General features: G+C 43.2%; 1 protein-coding gene across 1 annotated transcript in view; it reads right to left on the reverse strand.

Annotated features, from left to right (window-relative positions):
* LOC116845423 (collagen alpha-5(IV) chain) overlaps nucleotides 1–17,925 on the reverse strand; it is a 57,716-nt gene that overhangs the window by 15,644 nt on the left and 24,147 nt on the right. Inside the window, exons 3-4 of the mRNA XM_032818083.1 lie at nucleotides 1,054–1,098; nucleotides 124–345 (exon numbers count right to left, since the gene is read on the reverse strand). Coding sequence (XP_032673974.1) covers nucleotides 124–345; nucleotides 1,054–1,098 — 267 coding nt within the window. The remainder of the gene's footprint in view (nucleotides 1–123; nucleotides 346–1,053; nucleotides 1,099–17,925) is intronic.

Here is a 17,925-nt window from a genome sequence, read left to right on the forward strand (position 1 = left end):
GGGGGGGGGGGGAGAGGGGGAAATAATGTCCTGGCGCGCGCGACGTATAAAAATCGCCACAACAAAAACACACACGGATCGAACGGCAACGTAGGATCGACGTTAAACGCGAAGCGCTCTTACCTCCTGTCCGTTCACACCGGCCTCTCCGCGAATTCCTTTGGCACCAACCGAATTGATACCTCCATCACCGGGCTCTCCCGTAGGACCGTAATCTCCTATCGGTCCCACCACACCGCGCGGCCCATAAACTCCGGGCATACCCGGTGCACCCTCGCGGCCGTCCGTTCCGTTGCATCCGTCCAGCCCGTCCGGACCCGTCACGCCGAGTATACCGGGATGACCCTAAACAACATTCGTCATGGTCTTTCTGAATAATCCTTTTGTACTGCGCGATCGTAGCTGTAGCGCGCGACACGAGGAAGCAAAGCTTCGCGATGCTTCGCTAAATCGAGCCTGGAAACACGAGAGTCTCGTGGTGTTTCAGCTTCCTTTACAGTGTAGAGAACAAGTACGTCGCAAAAGTTTTTAGGCTGTTATCTTTAATGAGACTGAATATGAATCTAACCGGCCTGGAAACGTGAGGCCTGAACAATCGGATAGAGGTTCGCGATATTTCAGTTTCTTTCCAACAGAGAAAAAAAGTACATTGCAAAATTTTCTAGGCCGCAATCTCTAAAGAGACTAGTTATGAATCTAATTGTTAGATTGAATATTTTTTGCATTTATGGATTTAATAGTTGGACATTTTTTTTTACTCCTATCAATCTAATTGCGAGATTGGAAATGTTTTTACGTTCACAAAACATTGTGCCAAGTCTAGATAAATACGTTTCTCAAAAAGTTACAAACTTAAAACTCGTTTTGTCTTGTTTGAAAAGTTGATATTTAAGGCGAACTACAGGATCGGCACTCGATTGTTGATGAGTAAAACGTGAATCCATTATTCTTATTTTTTCGCTTTTTAGGTTGCGGACTTTAATCCAGTTTTATCGCGTTGACTTCACAGCGTTAAGGTCTACTTCAGGAGGAGATAAAGCGGCTTATACGTACGGAGTGTCCCGGAGTTCCATCAAATCCTCGTATACCCTCTTCACCCTAAACAGAAAGAACAGAAATTAAGTGCACTATTTTTCATAATTTTCTAGAGCCCTCCAAGAGTTGATACGTTGCTGGCATGTAAGTTTCATTCGCAAGATACAGCGAGGTAATGTGAAATTTATGTCTGGAACGTAAGAAGTATCAGGCGAAGCTGATTCCCTCTGCGATTTTTCTGAATACTGAACAATGTATTCCGCTAATGTAGATACAGATAGATTCTTCATACGGCGCGAGTACAGCTGACTCGAAAGAATTATTAAGATAAGTGATTACTCTATCGAATTAAATCACGCTAAAAACCATCTTCACCAGCCGCTGATTTTCTCTGCTTCTGCCGACGACACGAGAACGACTGACACTTTGCGAACTTTTACTTTTCGCTACCGGTTTCAGCGTTGAAAACACTTTTGGCAAACACCTTTGTTGCGACGTGCCCAAGTTACGGGGATCTTTGCGCAAGTTTCAGCGCGATTAAAATTTATTCGGCAATGCGTCACTAGATTTACTTTATCAATTGACGCTTTATTTTGCATTCGAAATACAAATATGTTACGCATAGTCTCAATTGAAACCATCGGACTTCCGTGAAAGCCGAGTTTAGCCGAGTTACCGCCGCGATCGATCGATTATCTTCGCACTCAATCATAATTAACGTCGCCGTCGCGCTCAAGTACATCTCCGGGAGTACGCCGTTGCAATTGCAGTATATTACTACATCGCATCCTTGATTCGGAAGAAGGTCGTTCAAGTTACGCCGCGGCGTAATGTGAAGAGCGCGATCACGCTCGTAGCCGGGTGTCAAGATCGTAAAAAGTGTCAAGTGTAAAAAAGCGTCGTAGAAGTGTGTGCGCGAAATGCGAGCGTACTAATGGCTTACGAGACAGTTTACGCACAATAAAGTTGGGAGCTCATCAAACTGTTAAAATTGAGAGTTATTATCGACGCAATAATAATATAATTAACACTATAATTAAGAACACTAACTAATAATAATACCAATAATAATTAACAATAATAATGATTGGTGATATAATTGCTGGGAAAGAGCTTGCCAGTAAAGAACCTTCAATTTTGTTCAGTTTACTGAGCTCCCGACTTCATGACGTCTCAACTGTTGTGCAACCCACTGTACATATAAAAGCGTCCGCGGCTCGCACAAAGTATAAATGTATCGCCGCCGACGTCCATTACGCTCAATTCGAGTTGGGCAAGGCGTGGTGATGCAGCGACATCGGCACGTTTTCATCTAATTAGCGATGCACCGAGGCGTTTTGCCTGTTACACGCACATTCCGAAGTGTGTGTCTCTCTTTACTTCGTCTCACTTAACGTGGATTCGAAGAGAACGTGGTTTCTCCCAAATAGAGAATTACTTGATCGTGAAAATGTTCTCACTATTCTTACTACTCGTTATTAAATGTACGAATCCTTCGAATTCGTGATAATCTGAGCCCAGTGTATCAGTCAGCTCATAATAAACATGTTGACCCGTTCCTTGTGTCAAATATAAAAAAAAAAGAAATGGACGTGACTTTTAGGCATTGCAAGATTTCTTGCGTGTATCTTTTAATTATATGTGTGTGATTTTCTGAAAGTAAATAATTAAGACTATTAATGTCTGTCTTTTAATGTCTGTCTTTTAATTCTGACTAACAGAAAACATGCTAAAAGGCAATTTTTTTTTATTTATTACTTGTTTATTTGTGATGTACTTTTCATTTTGTTACTTATAGGTTGTGTTTCCTACAGGAAACAATCAGGACGATACGAAAATAGACGAGCGAAAGTAAACGTTTAACTTAAATTCGCGCACGAAACTTCCGACTTCGGGGGATGCAACAATAAAACTCCCGGACGCGAGAAGTCGCCTGAGAAAGCGAAACTTGTATACTCCCGGTCGTTAAAAAAGTCTTACGGTGTTTATGTAAATTCTGCGGGAAATACGTTTGTAGCGGACGCTAAACAGGCGGGTTTTACAGCCCTTCGTCGGGTTTTTCGCGCACGTCCCACGCGGCTTATTTGCGCTGGACATCTTACGCGGCTGTTGCATGTGCATGCGCGACTACAGCGTCGTTACTTGTCCCCTTTTAACACGTTTGTTGTATTCGTCGAGAGTCGGTTTAAGGTTTTATGCGGGTCTCTCTCTATGCGACGATATCGTCTTATTTTGTCGCTTTTTCGAATGATAGGGTCGAGGGAAGTTCAGGCCAAGTGAAGTTGCAGTTAGGAGAATTTGGTACTTCGCTTAAAATAAGCAAGTTCTGATTAATGCTAAGTTTCGCAAGTAATTACGTTACATTATAAGGTAAAAATATACATTTTAGATTGTTTCTTTATATAATTATAGATTGTGCTGTAAAAAGAATGAATTGCACATTTTAAAAGACACATGACACAATTACGAAATAAATTCTTTGAAATAAGAAAACATAATTACGAAATAAATTCTTTGAGATAAGGAAAACAGACAAATCATCGAAAAATGATGAATATTTCAATTCCGATAGTCGTTAGGTATGACAGTCTAGAAATACAAAACAGTGTTTGCAAATATTGACTAGTCGTCTATAAAAATGCGATCATGCGTTGGAACATGTTCTACGTCACGTTTCAATAGCTGACATAATTTACTTGTCACTTCTTAGAAGCTTTGCTGGCGCCGTTATTTTTTTTCTGTTTTGCTTTTTAGCAACTTATCGTCGGGCCACATGGCTTATCGTCACTTAAGCGTGTGTAATATCCCCGTATCAGTTATCCGATTTAAGCACCAGCAAAATAAGACGCTCATTATAATTACGGATGGAGTTGCCGCGACTCATTAAGTCGGTCACAAAAATTGTAAATTAAAAATATCAAATGCCGCGGAAATGTGATACATCTAGGCATAAGTTACATCAGGCTAGGAGGCATAAGTTTATCTAGGAGGCACAATATTATATCGCATAATATATAATTCACAATAATTTACAATAATTTACAATAAACATCGTATTAATGTTAGAATCAGCAAATATATCCGGTTTTCTAAATTGTGGCATTATTTCATGAAAATTTAAAGGAAAATTTAATTACGGAGTTACTCCACGGTTTTCTAAATCGTGGCATTGTTTCATGAAAATTTAAAGGAAAATTTAATTACGGACTTCACTGAAATTAAAAGATTTCGAGAAAATTCGAGGAGAAAGGGTTAATATAATATGTCAATAATCACAGAAATGAAAATCATACTGACTATTAAAAATATGTTATTTACAGAATAGTTATTATATGTTTGATAAAGTAATAATTTAGAGTGCTGTATGCTCAAGCTAGATGGAAATTCATATCGTTTGAAACGTAGCTACTATGTTACGTTATCACGCGGTATGAATTCTTTTTAGCCTCGCCGATGTTTATCACGTGTACGCACATAAATGCGTGTTACATACGCGTAACTTGCGTTCGAAACGAGCGTCTTTATCGGTTAACCTCTTGCGCAAGATGTGAGAAACGTGTCCGATCATTAAACGCTACAACAGCAGAGTGGATTAGCAATTACAGTCGTACGGTTTTTTCGTGCTGCCTAAAGTTACATTACGAGAGTAGCACTGGTATGTCGTAAAAATTACGCCGTAATGACATGATAGAGTCTATATACGCCCGATATAACTTGAGTAATGTAAAAATAAAAAAGATAAAATATAAAAACTATAGCTTAAACTACCCGGCGTTGTCTGAGTTATCACAAAGTCTCAAAGGGATGAAATTCAGAGGGAGAGGGTCCAGGGATGTCCAGGTTTTATGGTAGCATACATTTTTCGTAGGATCTTAGAGAGTAACTGTAAAATCTGATCCAAATCAATCAAAAGGTTTAAAAGTCTATTAGGGGGCATACAGACAGATATTCTCTTATATATATATATATATATATATATATATATATATATATATATATATATATATTCAATATTTTTTGATGATGAATATATCTTTCTGTCGATCGTTTGTTCCTACAAAGAGGAAAAACACAGACATTTGCAACGCGTAATCTATAGTATTTTTCTTCTCCACATGACCAAACGATCGACAGAGAGATATATTCATCATCAAGAAATATTGAACCTTCAGTTCTCGTGTATCTTTATTTCAAGTATCTTCTGAATTAATAACCACCAAAGGAAAGGGGATTCGGTTTGTCGTACCAACGAAAATTCCACAGGATGACGCGCTTCGATCACGATGATGTATTCATAAGCAAATGTGACAGAGAGGACGCGAGAGAGGGTGCGCGAGTAACAACACCTAAAGTCCAGGCGTTTCCATCCGGCGGTGAGATGCTGTCGCTCCCCATTTATGGGCATGCTCGACACAAAATTGACACACGATGCCTTTTAAGGGCCCGTATTGATTGGATACCTGCGTCTGAGCCAGCCGATGGCGACGTGATCAAATCGTACATTGTATCTGGAAATGGAACGCAACATATACAACGGATGCGCGGGATATGCTGATGTCCCTTTCCTCTCCCAGGAGGAAGAAGAAGAAGAAGTCGTCGTCGTCACCGACCTCGTCGTTGTCATGGCATACTTTCGCGAGACCAACATGGGCCTGTTGTCCGTGCGGAGGCAATCATCAAAATTCATGCCATGTAAAAGAAGTCCGGCCGGAGTTGAATTGCGATTTTAATAAACGGCAAACCAACTTTTCTCGCCCTGTTGTGGACCACCGCGACGATGGAAGTTTTCATATTGAATTATCAACGGTAACACAAGATATCAGGTCAGATCGTGAGGATCTTGTGTAGCGTGAGACCGGTATCATCGAATTACGCCGTTTAATTGGAATTAGGTACGTATTACGTTTCCGACGTAATACGATTTTATCGAGTACACTTTGTCGGGGAGTGTACACGGATTAAATTATCCCGGATTGACTCGATTAAACTATCCTGGAGATCACTGAGATCATTTCAAATGCTTAAACTCGCGAGCACCGTTGAGATAAAGTTGTGCGCGAAAGGAGGCCGCGAGGAGGAGGACGACGAGGAGGAGGAGGAAGATGAGGAAGATGAGGAAAAACGGATACCATCACGGGAGACGTTGCACGTGCTAGAATAGACCGCAGAAATTTCGAGGAGGAAGGATAGGCAGAACGGATATCTGGATATGAGATTACATGGACATCCGGTTTCGAGAGCGAGCTGCCCCGCATGGAGAGCGAGTTGTCAATGGGAAGTGCGTTATCAGCGCGCGCGTGGTGCCTCATCCTCTCTTTTTCCAGTTCTCAACTTCCAGCTTTTGTCTCGCTCCGCGATCCCCAACAGTTTCGTCTGGGGCGACCTGATTTTTTAACGAATGTGAAAGTCCCGGAAAGTGGGTCGCGGAGATTAACTTAGAGTTTGTTTCGAAGGGAGGAAGGGAGCGGGACGGGCATCTATATCGTAACTTTATTTATTAAAGCAAACCTGAGTGAAAAACGTGATTCTTATTTAATTTCACTCTTGAAACCGAGTCTTCGAGAGACCATCGATCGCGTATGGCGATCTAGAAGAGTTTAATGGTAAACTGGAAAACTTTTTTAAATGAACAAAAATAAAGGATTCAGGTATCAAGATTAATCAATTAGTTCGCTACTGTAAGTAGGCCGTGTGTTTCAAATCTTTCGAAAGATATCTTTAGAAATGAATTCTTCAGTAAAAAGTGTCCCCAAGTGTTCGATCAAGAACTTATATTAATAATTATACTGTCATATTAATAGTGTAACCTTTATACAATATTAATTTCGAAGTCTGAGAAAGAGTTAATGTTGCAAATGTTTTGTGAAAGCCTAGAATATCATCATTTTCGCGTTCAGTAACTCTGTCTCGAGTTTTGCACGGTAATCATTTCGCACAAAGCGTAAGATGGTGGTCCCGTCCGATGTTCACTCGATGGTGGACCGGAAACGCGCTTCACCCCCGCATTTTGCGATATCAAGGAATGGCAAGGAATGGCGTAGGACTGCAACGCGTGTATCCGTTTTGTGGCCGTTATCAGTGTGGCGCGTCCCTTATCGGCACGTGAAATGCACCGGCGACGAATCCACAATGAATCGGCCGCGAATCGGGAGAGGCAGACGCTGATTGTCGATACATCATCCGCGCGAACGGTGATCCTTCGGGGACGCCCGAGGACGTTGCACTCGGAAATTCGGAATATAAATTCCTCTCTGTCGTCGGGATGCAAATTCTAATTGTCGGAAGCGCGAGAGCTTGTCGCTAATGTCGAGCTGACATTGACGTGTCTCTCCACGCGATCCATCACCGAAAAAGAATATTCCGCAATTCCAAACGGCAAGATGAATTCTGGAGATATGTACTTTCACGTAATAATTAATTTCTTAAGTACGACCAACAAAGGAAAGAGCACTCTTGGGCGAACGAAGGATGTACTTTTAGCGAAATTTGAGGGATGCCCGCGTAAATACTGATTACGATAACGAACGGCTTCGTAAGGAGATTATTAAAGAGTGTCTTCCGAATTGTTCCCCCTTTTTGAAATAATTTAACGCTAAAAAGGAGAATGTGTGTGTGTGTGTGTGTGTGTGTGTGTGTATGTGTGTGTGCATATGCCGCGAAGAGTGCTTCACTCCGTGTGCCGCGAATAAAAATAATATTTTCTGATACGAACATTTCATTGCAATATTCTTCCTTCTCAAGGAAACCCAACCCCTCTCATCCTTTAAAAAGCAATACTCTCGAGTATATTTTTACCGTTATCACAAATCTTTTTTTCTGGAGGAGAAAGTAAGGAAATATCTTCTGATATACTTCTTTTTTCACCGAGTTTCCGGAAAATCTTTCCTACTCGTGTATCTTTCCTTATTCGAAACGAGTTTCTCAGTAGCAGATTGTCACGGTATCGAGCAGTGCTTCCGCACCTCATTGCAATATCCTTCCTCTTGGCGAATACTTAACCCCCTGTCCCCTAAAAAGCAATACCCTCGAGTATACCTTTACCGTATATTATCGTATCGTATACTACCGTTTTCGAGGCAAAAGTAGGTAGAGATATCTTCTGATATATTTTTCCTTTCGCTGAATTTCCGGAAAATCTTTCCTACGAGGTGTCGAAACGAGTTTCTCAAAAGCAGACTGTTACGAATAGAATTTTCAACATGGTGTCAAGGGACAACGCGTCGATTTAACACGCAGTTTCGGTATCGGAGGAGAGAAAGAGTTACAGTCCATGGCGCGCAACACGCAGGGTGGAGGAAGAGAGAAAGAGAGAGAAAGAGAGAGAGAGGGAGGGAGAGAGCATCGAGGCGGAGATTTCTTTATCGGCGCTTAGATACCCTACTTTCCTCTGAACGAGAGGCGAAACAAAACAGGGGCTGTACGCGCACTACCGATCGCCGCGTCTTCTCTCTCATCGCGTGGGCGTGTAGTCCCTTCCCCCCCCCCCCTGAAATTTTGTTTGCTCTTTCATCTGTACCAGGAACCCCCTTCACGCCGCTGGTCCTCGTTTCTGACTCGTTTTAATTAGAACGGTGCCGCATCGCTTGTTTTAACGGGCATTCGGGGGCGGTGAAATTCTCGGGGACGGTTTTAGACATCGGAGAATGTGAAAATGAAAGTGTAGCACGCGCTCTAAATTTGCCAGCGCGCTCTAAAAGCTCGCTCGCTCGTTCGCGCGCGCTCGCTTGATAGGACCCGGTCACGCGATCATTGTGCTCTCTGGCTCGCCGGTGTTTTAGCAATCTGTCCACTCAGCCTCGCAACGTAGGATCAACGTCCCTTGTAATTTTCCCGGACGTGCGAGCGGGAAAAGCGAGTCTCCCGGTTTCTGTGTAGTCACCGCGCGCATCCCTTCACGATTTTACGGATGTGTTTTGGGCCCGAAGGGAAGTCGAAGTGCGATCGTCCTCTCGAATTACGACGATGATTTTGCACGTTGTAGGGGTTTCTCGATTTTAAAGTCGGGAATACTGAAGCCGGATTACAAAAGGTTACTTGCGCTTTATATCTCCCTAAAAAGGAATTGCTTTCTTCAGAATGATACTTAAAGTTGCGAAACGATTTGGAGCGAGAAAGGACCAAATTAAGGTTTCAGATTCTTATTCTGATCATGTAACACATACGACATATACTTATAATCGCGATTCAGCTGAAAAACTCAAATCCAATTGTGAGCTCCGTATTTAATAACCGTTACTTGAAACTTGCCACAAGTGAGATATTCACATTTGAGTTGATATGAATTTTCCAGAGGATCTCGATTGCAAACTAAAACGTCACGTATGTCGTGTGATTCAACTGAATAAACTTGCGTCAAACTGCAAGTTGAAACCTGAATATCTCACGTGAGACAAGTAATGACTCCATTAATACGGACCTAAATTCAAATCTGAACATCTCACTTGAGGCAACTCTCAAGTAATGTCTGTTAATACAGGCCTCTGTGACATAGAAGAGAATAAAAAATATAAAAAACGCGAGATCTGACTTAAGATTCGTCACACCTCCTATACTCTGAGAAGATGAGATGACAGAGAAAAGATAGCGTAATTAATAAACTGCGCTGTTAGTCGGAGCGTCGAGGAGAAAAAGATCTTCCGCCGATGAGAGATTAGTTAAATCCATCTCGACTTAATCGCAGGCTGGTTCTCTGTCTCGCGTCCGCGAGATAGAAGCCGGCTTTAGTGTCAATTTGTGTCAATCCCGGACAACGAGACGATGACGGAGACGGCTTGATCGGCCGGGCCGCGCTCGCTCGCTTGCACGTGGGTATGCACGTAATACGTAATATCTGGGTAATCGTTACGTAGATAGGGATCAATGCCAAACTAGCGAGAGGAACGCGAGATGCCAGCAATTTATCATTAACGCCCACGTACGGAGAACGCCGGGCCGAATCGTTAACCCGAAGCGGCAGAATTGTGCCATTCCCACTACTCCTACGGCAATTTCAAAGCGAGGTCTGCACCACGCCACGATGCACTGTGCGCGTGCACACCGTTAGCACAGCTTGAAAAGTCGGCACCATCTACCCCGGGTCTGTCCAGAAAGGACCATGACGTCAGTTCGGTCCGCCGTTTTACGAGTGACACCGTATAAGCCGCCGGCGAGAGCCGATGTCCCCGTCGTAAATTTCCGGCGATGTTAAGCCGTGCGCGCGCGCCATGTTATTAAACGACACGTGTACGCTCTCCGGTGAATTCGCGGTCTTTCTGGCGGGGCCAAAAATCGCCAAGCTCACGCTGAGACGGTGAAATTGAAATTGCAGCGTTGTGCGTGGAAAAATAGGGGGTGGAAACGACGAGATGATTCTTTCTTTTAGATCGGCGCTTGCGATTCTCCCGAGGTGATTTTTGGACCAGGAAGTACACCTTGTGATGGATTAGGGATTAAATTCCGAGATGAGTTTCCGGATGATCAGTTAGGCCGTTTCACGCGCGATGTGAAATTAATGGGACATTTCCTCAGACTGTTTTGCGGAATGAGGAACACTCGCGCGGTAATCGCGGAGGAAGTACGCGAATCGACTCAACAGAATAAATTACTTTAGTGTGAGATGCAGATCGCGTCGATACTTAACGATCACGTCGGAATTGCAAATGACGAATTTTAATTGTAAAATAACAGAGCGAGAGGCGAGGAGAGGAGGGCAGCACGGGGAGGTTGCGTAACGTAAAACCGAGCCGGAGAAAATCTTCGCGTTCGGCGTTTCGTCCACCTCTGCTGGGCTGGAAAAGGGTCATGACGTCAATTCGCGTCTGTTCGTTTCGTGCTAACGCCATGAGAAAATACGCGTTATGCTCGTGAAATTAGTCGTTTCCTCGCGAACTGAATAAACTTGCGTCTGAACCGCGTTTAACGCGCGCGCTGCAGACTGCGTCGTCCAGTTATGTAACGCCGACGAGGAGAGGACGGCGAGGCGTTTCAATTCATCCAAGGCACATTGTTAAGCCTGTTAACGCGTTTGTTATCAGCGCAAGGAAACGTTTTGCCATTATAAGCGACGGAAAACACGGCTTTTGCGACGACTATTACGACAAGATTTTAGCTTCATTTCAATTATAAATAGATCGTTTTAGTCGTGATTTTCGTTTCAGCGTGAAATTCGAGTTAACGTATTCTCTACCACGACTCATTCGGGGAATCCTCCTTACACATCACTATTTATTTCTTTTCTTTTTATGTAACGACAGACTTGGTTTGTTTATGTGGGCGTAGAAAAAGAAATTGAAAAAAACTGGTCTCTGGATGAGAGAGCGGTGCCGTCACACATGTGTCACAGTGATAGCGAACGTGTTGAGTCCGAGCTGCGAAATGTGTCGTGCGATAAGTCAAATGTAGATACGAAGAGACGGGGAGACGCTCTTATTAGAGAAACTTTATTAAGTTCCCATTCTCGGGAGAGATAAGCTGTCCTCAAAGCGCAGGGGAATTTGTACGACGACGAAGCTCTAAAGGAAGTAATCCCGTTGCATCCAACGATCGTCCCTCTATCGTTATGACGTAACCGTTAACGTCCCTTCTTAGGGTTTTCGGTGTGTTTAGGTTTGGACACAAGACGGGTATCAGGCGGATGCTCTCGAGGCACCTCGATTGCACGTGCGATCTCGAACTGCAATCTCCTTAAACCCACGGGGATTCCTCTCTAAGCCCCGAGTCCATCAATGTCCTCGTCCCGCGACAAAGTGGCTTAAGACGAGGAGCGGATCCCGGTAGGCGAAGGCATTAAAAATCTCGGGAGGTCCCGATAAATTCAGAGACGCCGGCGAGGGTGAGAGGGGGCGGCGAGGGGACGACGGGTCTTTTTTGAGCAGAAGATATCCGTGAAGAATCCCGTAAATCAACGACGGTGGCAACGTGGCGGCAGCCCGATACGAGGAGAGATCGTACCGGTGTATGCTGCTGCATTTCTTCTCTTTGGTCGGCCAGAAAGGGCCATGACGTCACCTTCCCTTCCAGCGAGAGGTATGCCTGATGTAATCCGCGCGTACGTACACATCGCGAGAGCAGCGACATGGCAGGAGAGACAGAAAAAAAGAGAAAAAAAAGAAAACGAAAGGAGGAAAGAAAGACGAGGAAGCGGGAGAGATCGGTGGTAGAAAGAAGAGGAGAAATAAGGAGGAGGGGTAGACAGTAGAAGGGGTGAACTCGTTCCCGAATCGACGGCCGTTCATTACGGCGACAGAATGCGTAATTCGTCATGCCTCGCGCGTTTTAAATGGCCACTCGCTCGCGTCGCCGGACGATAAGAGAACTTCGTTCTCTTCCCTCCTGCGCGCTCGTCGCCTCCCCGGCGACCTGGTTTCCATTGTTTCTATGAAGCATCGACCGTCGTGTTTTTACCTGGTCGATGAAATTGAAGAGTTCGACGCGGGAAACCGAGCGGCTTTGTAATTTGCGAGACCGTGGATTTAAATCCGGAGATGTGTCTAGAATACGAGTCGCGGGCGCGCTTCTCTCATTCTTGTAGCCGAACTCTTCAGCTCGCTCCTTTGCTCCCTCATAGAGGTTTGCCGTTGAACGGATGCAATGTTGAAGGGAGCGAGTGTCGTAGGTGCACAAATTGCACTTTGCCAATTTTCTAGAGTGATATCTCGTGCTTCGTGTCACTTTTTCAGACACGACTTTGTATCTCCTTGTAGCGAGTTATCCCTAAGTGGAGTTTCCCCGAGCGAAATCTTCTCTCTCGAAAGTTGCGCCCCGAAGAATCCCCTTCTTTCTTCTAAAGTTAAACGAAAGATAAGTTTCCTCTCTCTTTCCCTGTGCATCGGAGAACCTGCACCTTCCCGAAAGACACTTAATTACGCTTCTCTGCTCGAGGACGCAAGACGTTAGTCGGTAACGCATCGCGGTTGAGCGATCGATGCGACACAATTAGCAGCCGATGCACGCCGCAAATGAGAACGTGTGACACGCTGCACCGTTGTAATTGGCGAATTGCGGCACACGTGGCGGCACGATGGCCCCTGATAATAACCAGAATTTTCGTTCTTGCGTAACGAATTTATTACCGTGGCGCGGGCGACACTTCCTGTTCGCATCGATCGAAAGTTCTCGGGACGAGTGGAAAGTGGACCGTTTGATGTGCCGAGGTAAGGTGACGAGCCACTTCCGGTTATCGACGTTATTTTTCTTGGAGCGTCTCCTCCAGTTCCATTAACATGATCGTGAGGCGCACGCCCACGATGGCAAATAAATCACGTTAGGGAGGTCTCTAGCGCTCTGGCGTCGCCTTCGTGAAGTCGTCGACTTCGGTCAAATTTTCCAACGGTCGGCGCTTTTCAGAAGATAAATATGGAAAATTTAATAATAACTTTCTCAATATCACGAATACCTTCTGGATTCGAGTTTAAATTGAGATCCTATCGAAGCAAAATTCACTTGGAATTAAACGGGGATTTAACCTAATAAAGATTTGAGATTGTGAGATCGATTAAATTGTAACAAAATACGCAGAGTACGCTGCAAATCATGACGCGCTTTTGAAACGTGTCAATTCGATAATTCACTTGAACGCATTGATTTAAATTAATGTGCTTAAATGTGTTTATTAAACATGTTGAAACATATTTAATTAGCATATTTTAAAGTGCGGAGAGAGTTTCGATCAAGCACGCACTCACGCGTGTAAGAATAACACACTTGGATTTGCAGCGTAGTTTTCGGTTTTAATTGTCCATAATAAAAATCCACGACTCGCCGTATGTTCGACGAGACAACCGGATTCGACACTGCAACGGAGAACACGTCTTCTTTAAGCGGTCTATTTGTATCTGACACATTTTGTGCAGTGTATTTATCGCGATTAATCAATAAAGTCAAGTGGATATTTAAGTAATTACACGAGAGATATGTGTGCACATGTAAGCTGCCAAACTAATTGCGATACGGAGGATTTAACTCCACGTTTCAGTCGCGAAGATTGACGCGCCGTCCTATTTCGCAGTCCGCACGCGAATGAATAATTTGCGCCCTCGCGCGATTAATAAGCGCGAGATGTGCCGGCGCGGTCGCGTTTGTACGAAAGCACCAGCGCCATTGTCATCGTCACCAACACGCACACCTGTGATGTTTTATTTATTCGTGACATTCCGGTAATCGCGACGCTAAATCGCGCACTCCGCGTCGCACGACAATCCGACGATAGTACGTTTTTGCCGCGATTTAATTTTATTATTCTAACGAACAAACTCACGCACACACGTGCATACCCCAGCCGCACATTTCCACAGCCGTTATTCATAAAATCGGTTTTGCTCAACCGTTTCGCAACTTTTACTCCTACGCGCGCGTTACAATTCGCGCAGGACATTACGCGGAGGACAGAGCGCGTTTGTCAGGCAAAAATATTCGCGCGGTCCTCGTAAATATTTTTTTAATTACCGCGGATTAAAAAGTTGCCTTTCGCGCAAAAATAGTCAACCGCATGATCGCGCGAATAATATTAATTATGATGAAATTACAAATGAAAATTCACACCGGGAGTAATGTTTATTAATGAACTAAATCTATCTGAAAGTTTTTGATTTTCACTATGCCGGAGAGAAAGTACGTGGAATACATTTATTTAATGAAAGTGATGCATTATAAAAATTGCGCAAATGTCGCTTTTTCGTGACGCTGATGGCTTGTCGAATGTACGATTCTCTCTCGGGATTTCGGATCGGTGATGAGTTCCGTATTGACAGCTTAGAAACGATTGATTGAGAGTGAATAAGAGAAAAAAATAGAGGAAACGACTATTTCGACGGAAAAACACACATATATAACGCGACATAGTTTAAAGTATAAATTAGCACATGTGTTCCAGATTTCTTTTCGAGTCGTAACTTTCAATTAAGTGTTAATTCTTATTATCAACTTTGAGTGGAAAAATCGACAGGAAGATTGCGCGATGCGGCCTGAATCTGCAAGGAGCACGAAGCGCACTTCGTCCGAGCCTCTTAGATCTTTATTAATAGTCGTCACTTGAAACTTGCCTCACACTCGGATTTTAATTCAAAGTTAGATGTGAGTTTTTCAGTTAAAGCGAAATTACAAGTGCAATGTCGCATATGTGTGTGCTATACAAATAAAAAATTCAAACCTGACTATGAATACGGATTTAAGGCCTGTATTAGAGCAGTTATTGTGAAACTCGTTTCAAGTTCGATACTCAGATTAAAATCCAGAATTAGATGAGAGTTATTCGATCGAATCGCGATTACACTGCAAATCCAAGTGTGTTATTCGACTAAATCTCTTTTTACATGTTTCAGATCATGTATTATTTAGCACGTCTATAAATATAAATTCTAATTTATACGTTTTAAACGTGTTAAATAATGTAATTCAAATCGCAAGAAACACGTGAGGTACTCAAATATAAATTTAGAGTTAGATTTAAGTTTTTTATTCAAATCGCATAATATATGCGATATTATATTCATCGCGATGAATTCAGCTGAAAAATTTCTATCTAATTCTAAGTTAAAACCTGAATATCTTACACTTGAGGTAAGTTTCAAATGACGGCTATTAATACAGATCTAAGTATCTCACGCGGGATAAGTTTCAAGTAACAATTATTTATACGGACCTTATACTGCAAATCCAAGCGTGCCATTTCGGCTGAGTCCCTTTTTGCACGTTTCTTACCGTTTCAAGTCATGCCATTTAAATGTCTTAAATTCCTTAAATTTACACGCCTTAAACGTGTAAAATGACGTGATTTAAAACTGCAGGTGTAAAAGGTGTAGAAAGAGCTCTTCGACCGAATGATACGCGTTTAAGAATAACACACTTGGACTTGCAATGCAGGCCCGTAACGATACTCATTACTTGAAACCAAAGGAGCGAGCAAAGGAGTGCGAGACATCCTCAGACGAGCGAGAAGCGGCGTTATCAGCGTCTCGTGTCATATCGCACGGTGTGTCGCACATCGATGCCGGCCAACAGATTGCGAAACATGACGGATTCGCACCGTGTCTGCTGCGTAACAGAGACTCTTCGCTCTCTGTAGTGCGGGCGGCCATCGTGGGTGTCAGTCCGCCCGTAATTCCTTCCGTCGTTTCGCGATCTTCCCTCTTCCTCCGCATTTGGAAGCGTTCTGTTTCTGGCCGGTGACGCCACGGTGTTACTCTACGTTTTTCTCTCCTTCTCTCGCGGCTCTGTTCTGTCGTTTGCTTCCTTTTTTCTCCGCCTTTTCGGTCGATTCCAGCATATGTTCGCCGGCAATAACAATCGCATACAAACGGAGAGAATGGGAAACGCCGACGGTTACACGTCTGCCGTCCTCATCATCGTTTTTTAACCCTCTCGCTCTCGGCGACCCAATTATAGGAACGTATCTTTTTCTTTCTCTTTTTTTTTCATTTATGACACTCGTGTTCGTGCGCGCGCGTACTTCCGTAGAGTAGTGCTCGGTGTTCGGTATTCTGTTTGAGTAATCATTTTCGTGGGTTTATGATTTTAAATTGATTAACATTTGTGATGGTCCAATTTTAGCGTATTGATTTCCCCGTCTCAGGGGAAATCAATACGCGACAGTCCACGTACACTGACGATTACTTTGTTAAAACCGTCAACGACACCGATACATCCCGCGCCCGCAAACTCCCGTCGCATCGTGAACTTTAATTAAAACGCGAAACGGTCGTCTGTAAAGAAACTAATTAGCGTTGTAATTGGTTTAGCTGGCAGTCGCACGTGCATTCGCGCGCGCGCTATATATGGATAGAGTTATTGCGCCAGAAGCACGCACGACGACGGCGCGGGGTGGCAAGAAAAGGCAAAAAAATTTTTCGCAAAACAATTAATGTCATTGACACCCGCATATATGTTCCACCTACGTACGCGCGTTCGTGTCGAGGCGTTCCGAAATATTTTAGGCGATGTGTCCTTACCGGCGTCACATGTGCGTGTATATGCTGCGTGTATGACGAAATGATCTTTTACGAGAGACCAGCGTCATATATGTGTGACAGCGAAAATATTGTTTCTATGTCCACATTACCCAGCTAAGTCTGCTTTACGCAAATATGAAAAAGAAGAGAAATACTAAAGTAAATTAACTTAAGTTAATTAATATTACTCAATTGTTAAAGAGCACTGTGAGATTTCTTTTCCTTTTTGCTACTTTATTTTTATTTATTTTTATTATTATATTTTTTTTCTTTGTCCACACATTACTGAACTAAATCTATTTTACGCAAATCTCTGAACAAAAGGAGAAATACTAGAATAAACTAAGTCAATTTAGATTGATTAGAGTGTCACTCACTTATTAAAGAATTCTGAGGTTTTTTTTCCTATTTGCTATTAGTACTTTACCTTTATTTATTAATTATATCTCTTTTTATTTTTATCTGTTTATTTATAATAAACATCTACCGTAAATAAATAAATAAATAAAAGTGAAATACGAGGTAATCTTTGCAGGGTAGTTGGCCAAAACAACTATCTTGCCAGCGAACCTGTTAACAAATATTGTCCGTCGTCGACTCGCCTTCCTTCCGATTCACTTGATAATTCATAGAAAAACGATCGCGGCAGATCACAGGTTTCCTCCGAGCGCGGTATGTCCCCGGTCCATTTTTGCACGTTTTAGGAAGTAAAAGTTTTACATAACGACTCACCGAGGACTCCCGGGCATGGAAATGAAGCGGGATTTCGCTGCGTCGACGATTACGCTCGGCAAATATTTCCAGATAGTATACAAATCTTAAACGTTCCCGATGGAAATTCTCGAGATGACTTCGAGAGGACATGCGCGGATCGAGAGAGAGAGAGAGAGAGAGAGAGAGAGAGAGAGAGAGAGAGAGAGAGAGAGAGAGAGACTCTCTCTCTCTCTCTCTCTCTCTCTCTCTCTCT

Source organism: Odontomachus brunneus, unplaced genomic scaffold, assembly GCF_010583005.1.
Source record: "Odontomachus brunneus isolate Ranch 3 - 2012 unplaced genomic scaffold, Obru_v1 Obru_scaffold_052, whole genome shotgun sequence".
Classification (NCBI taxonomy): domain Eukaryota; kingdom Metazoa; phylum Arthropoda; class Insecta; order Hymenoptera; family Formicidae; genus Odontomachus; species Odontomachus brunneus.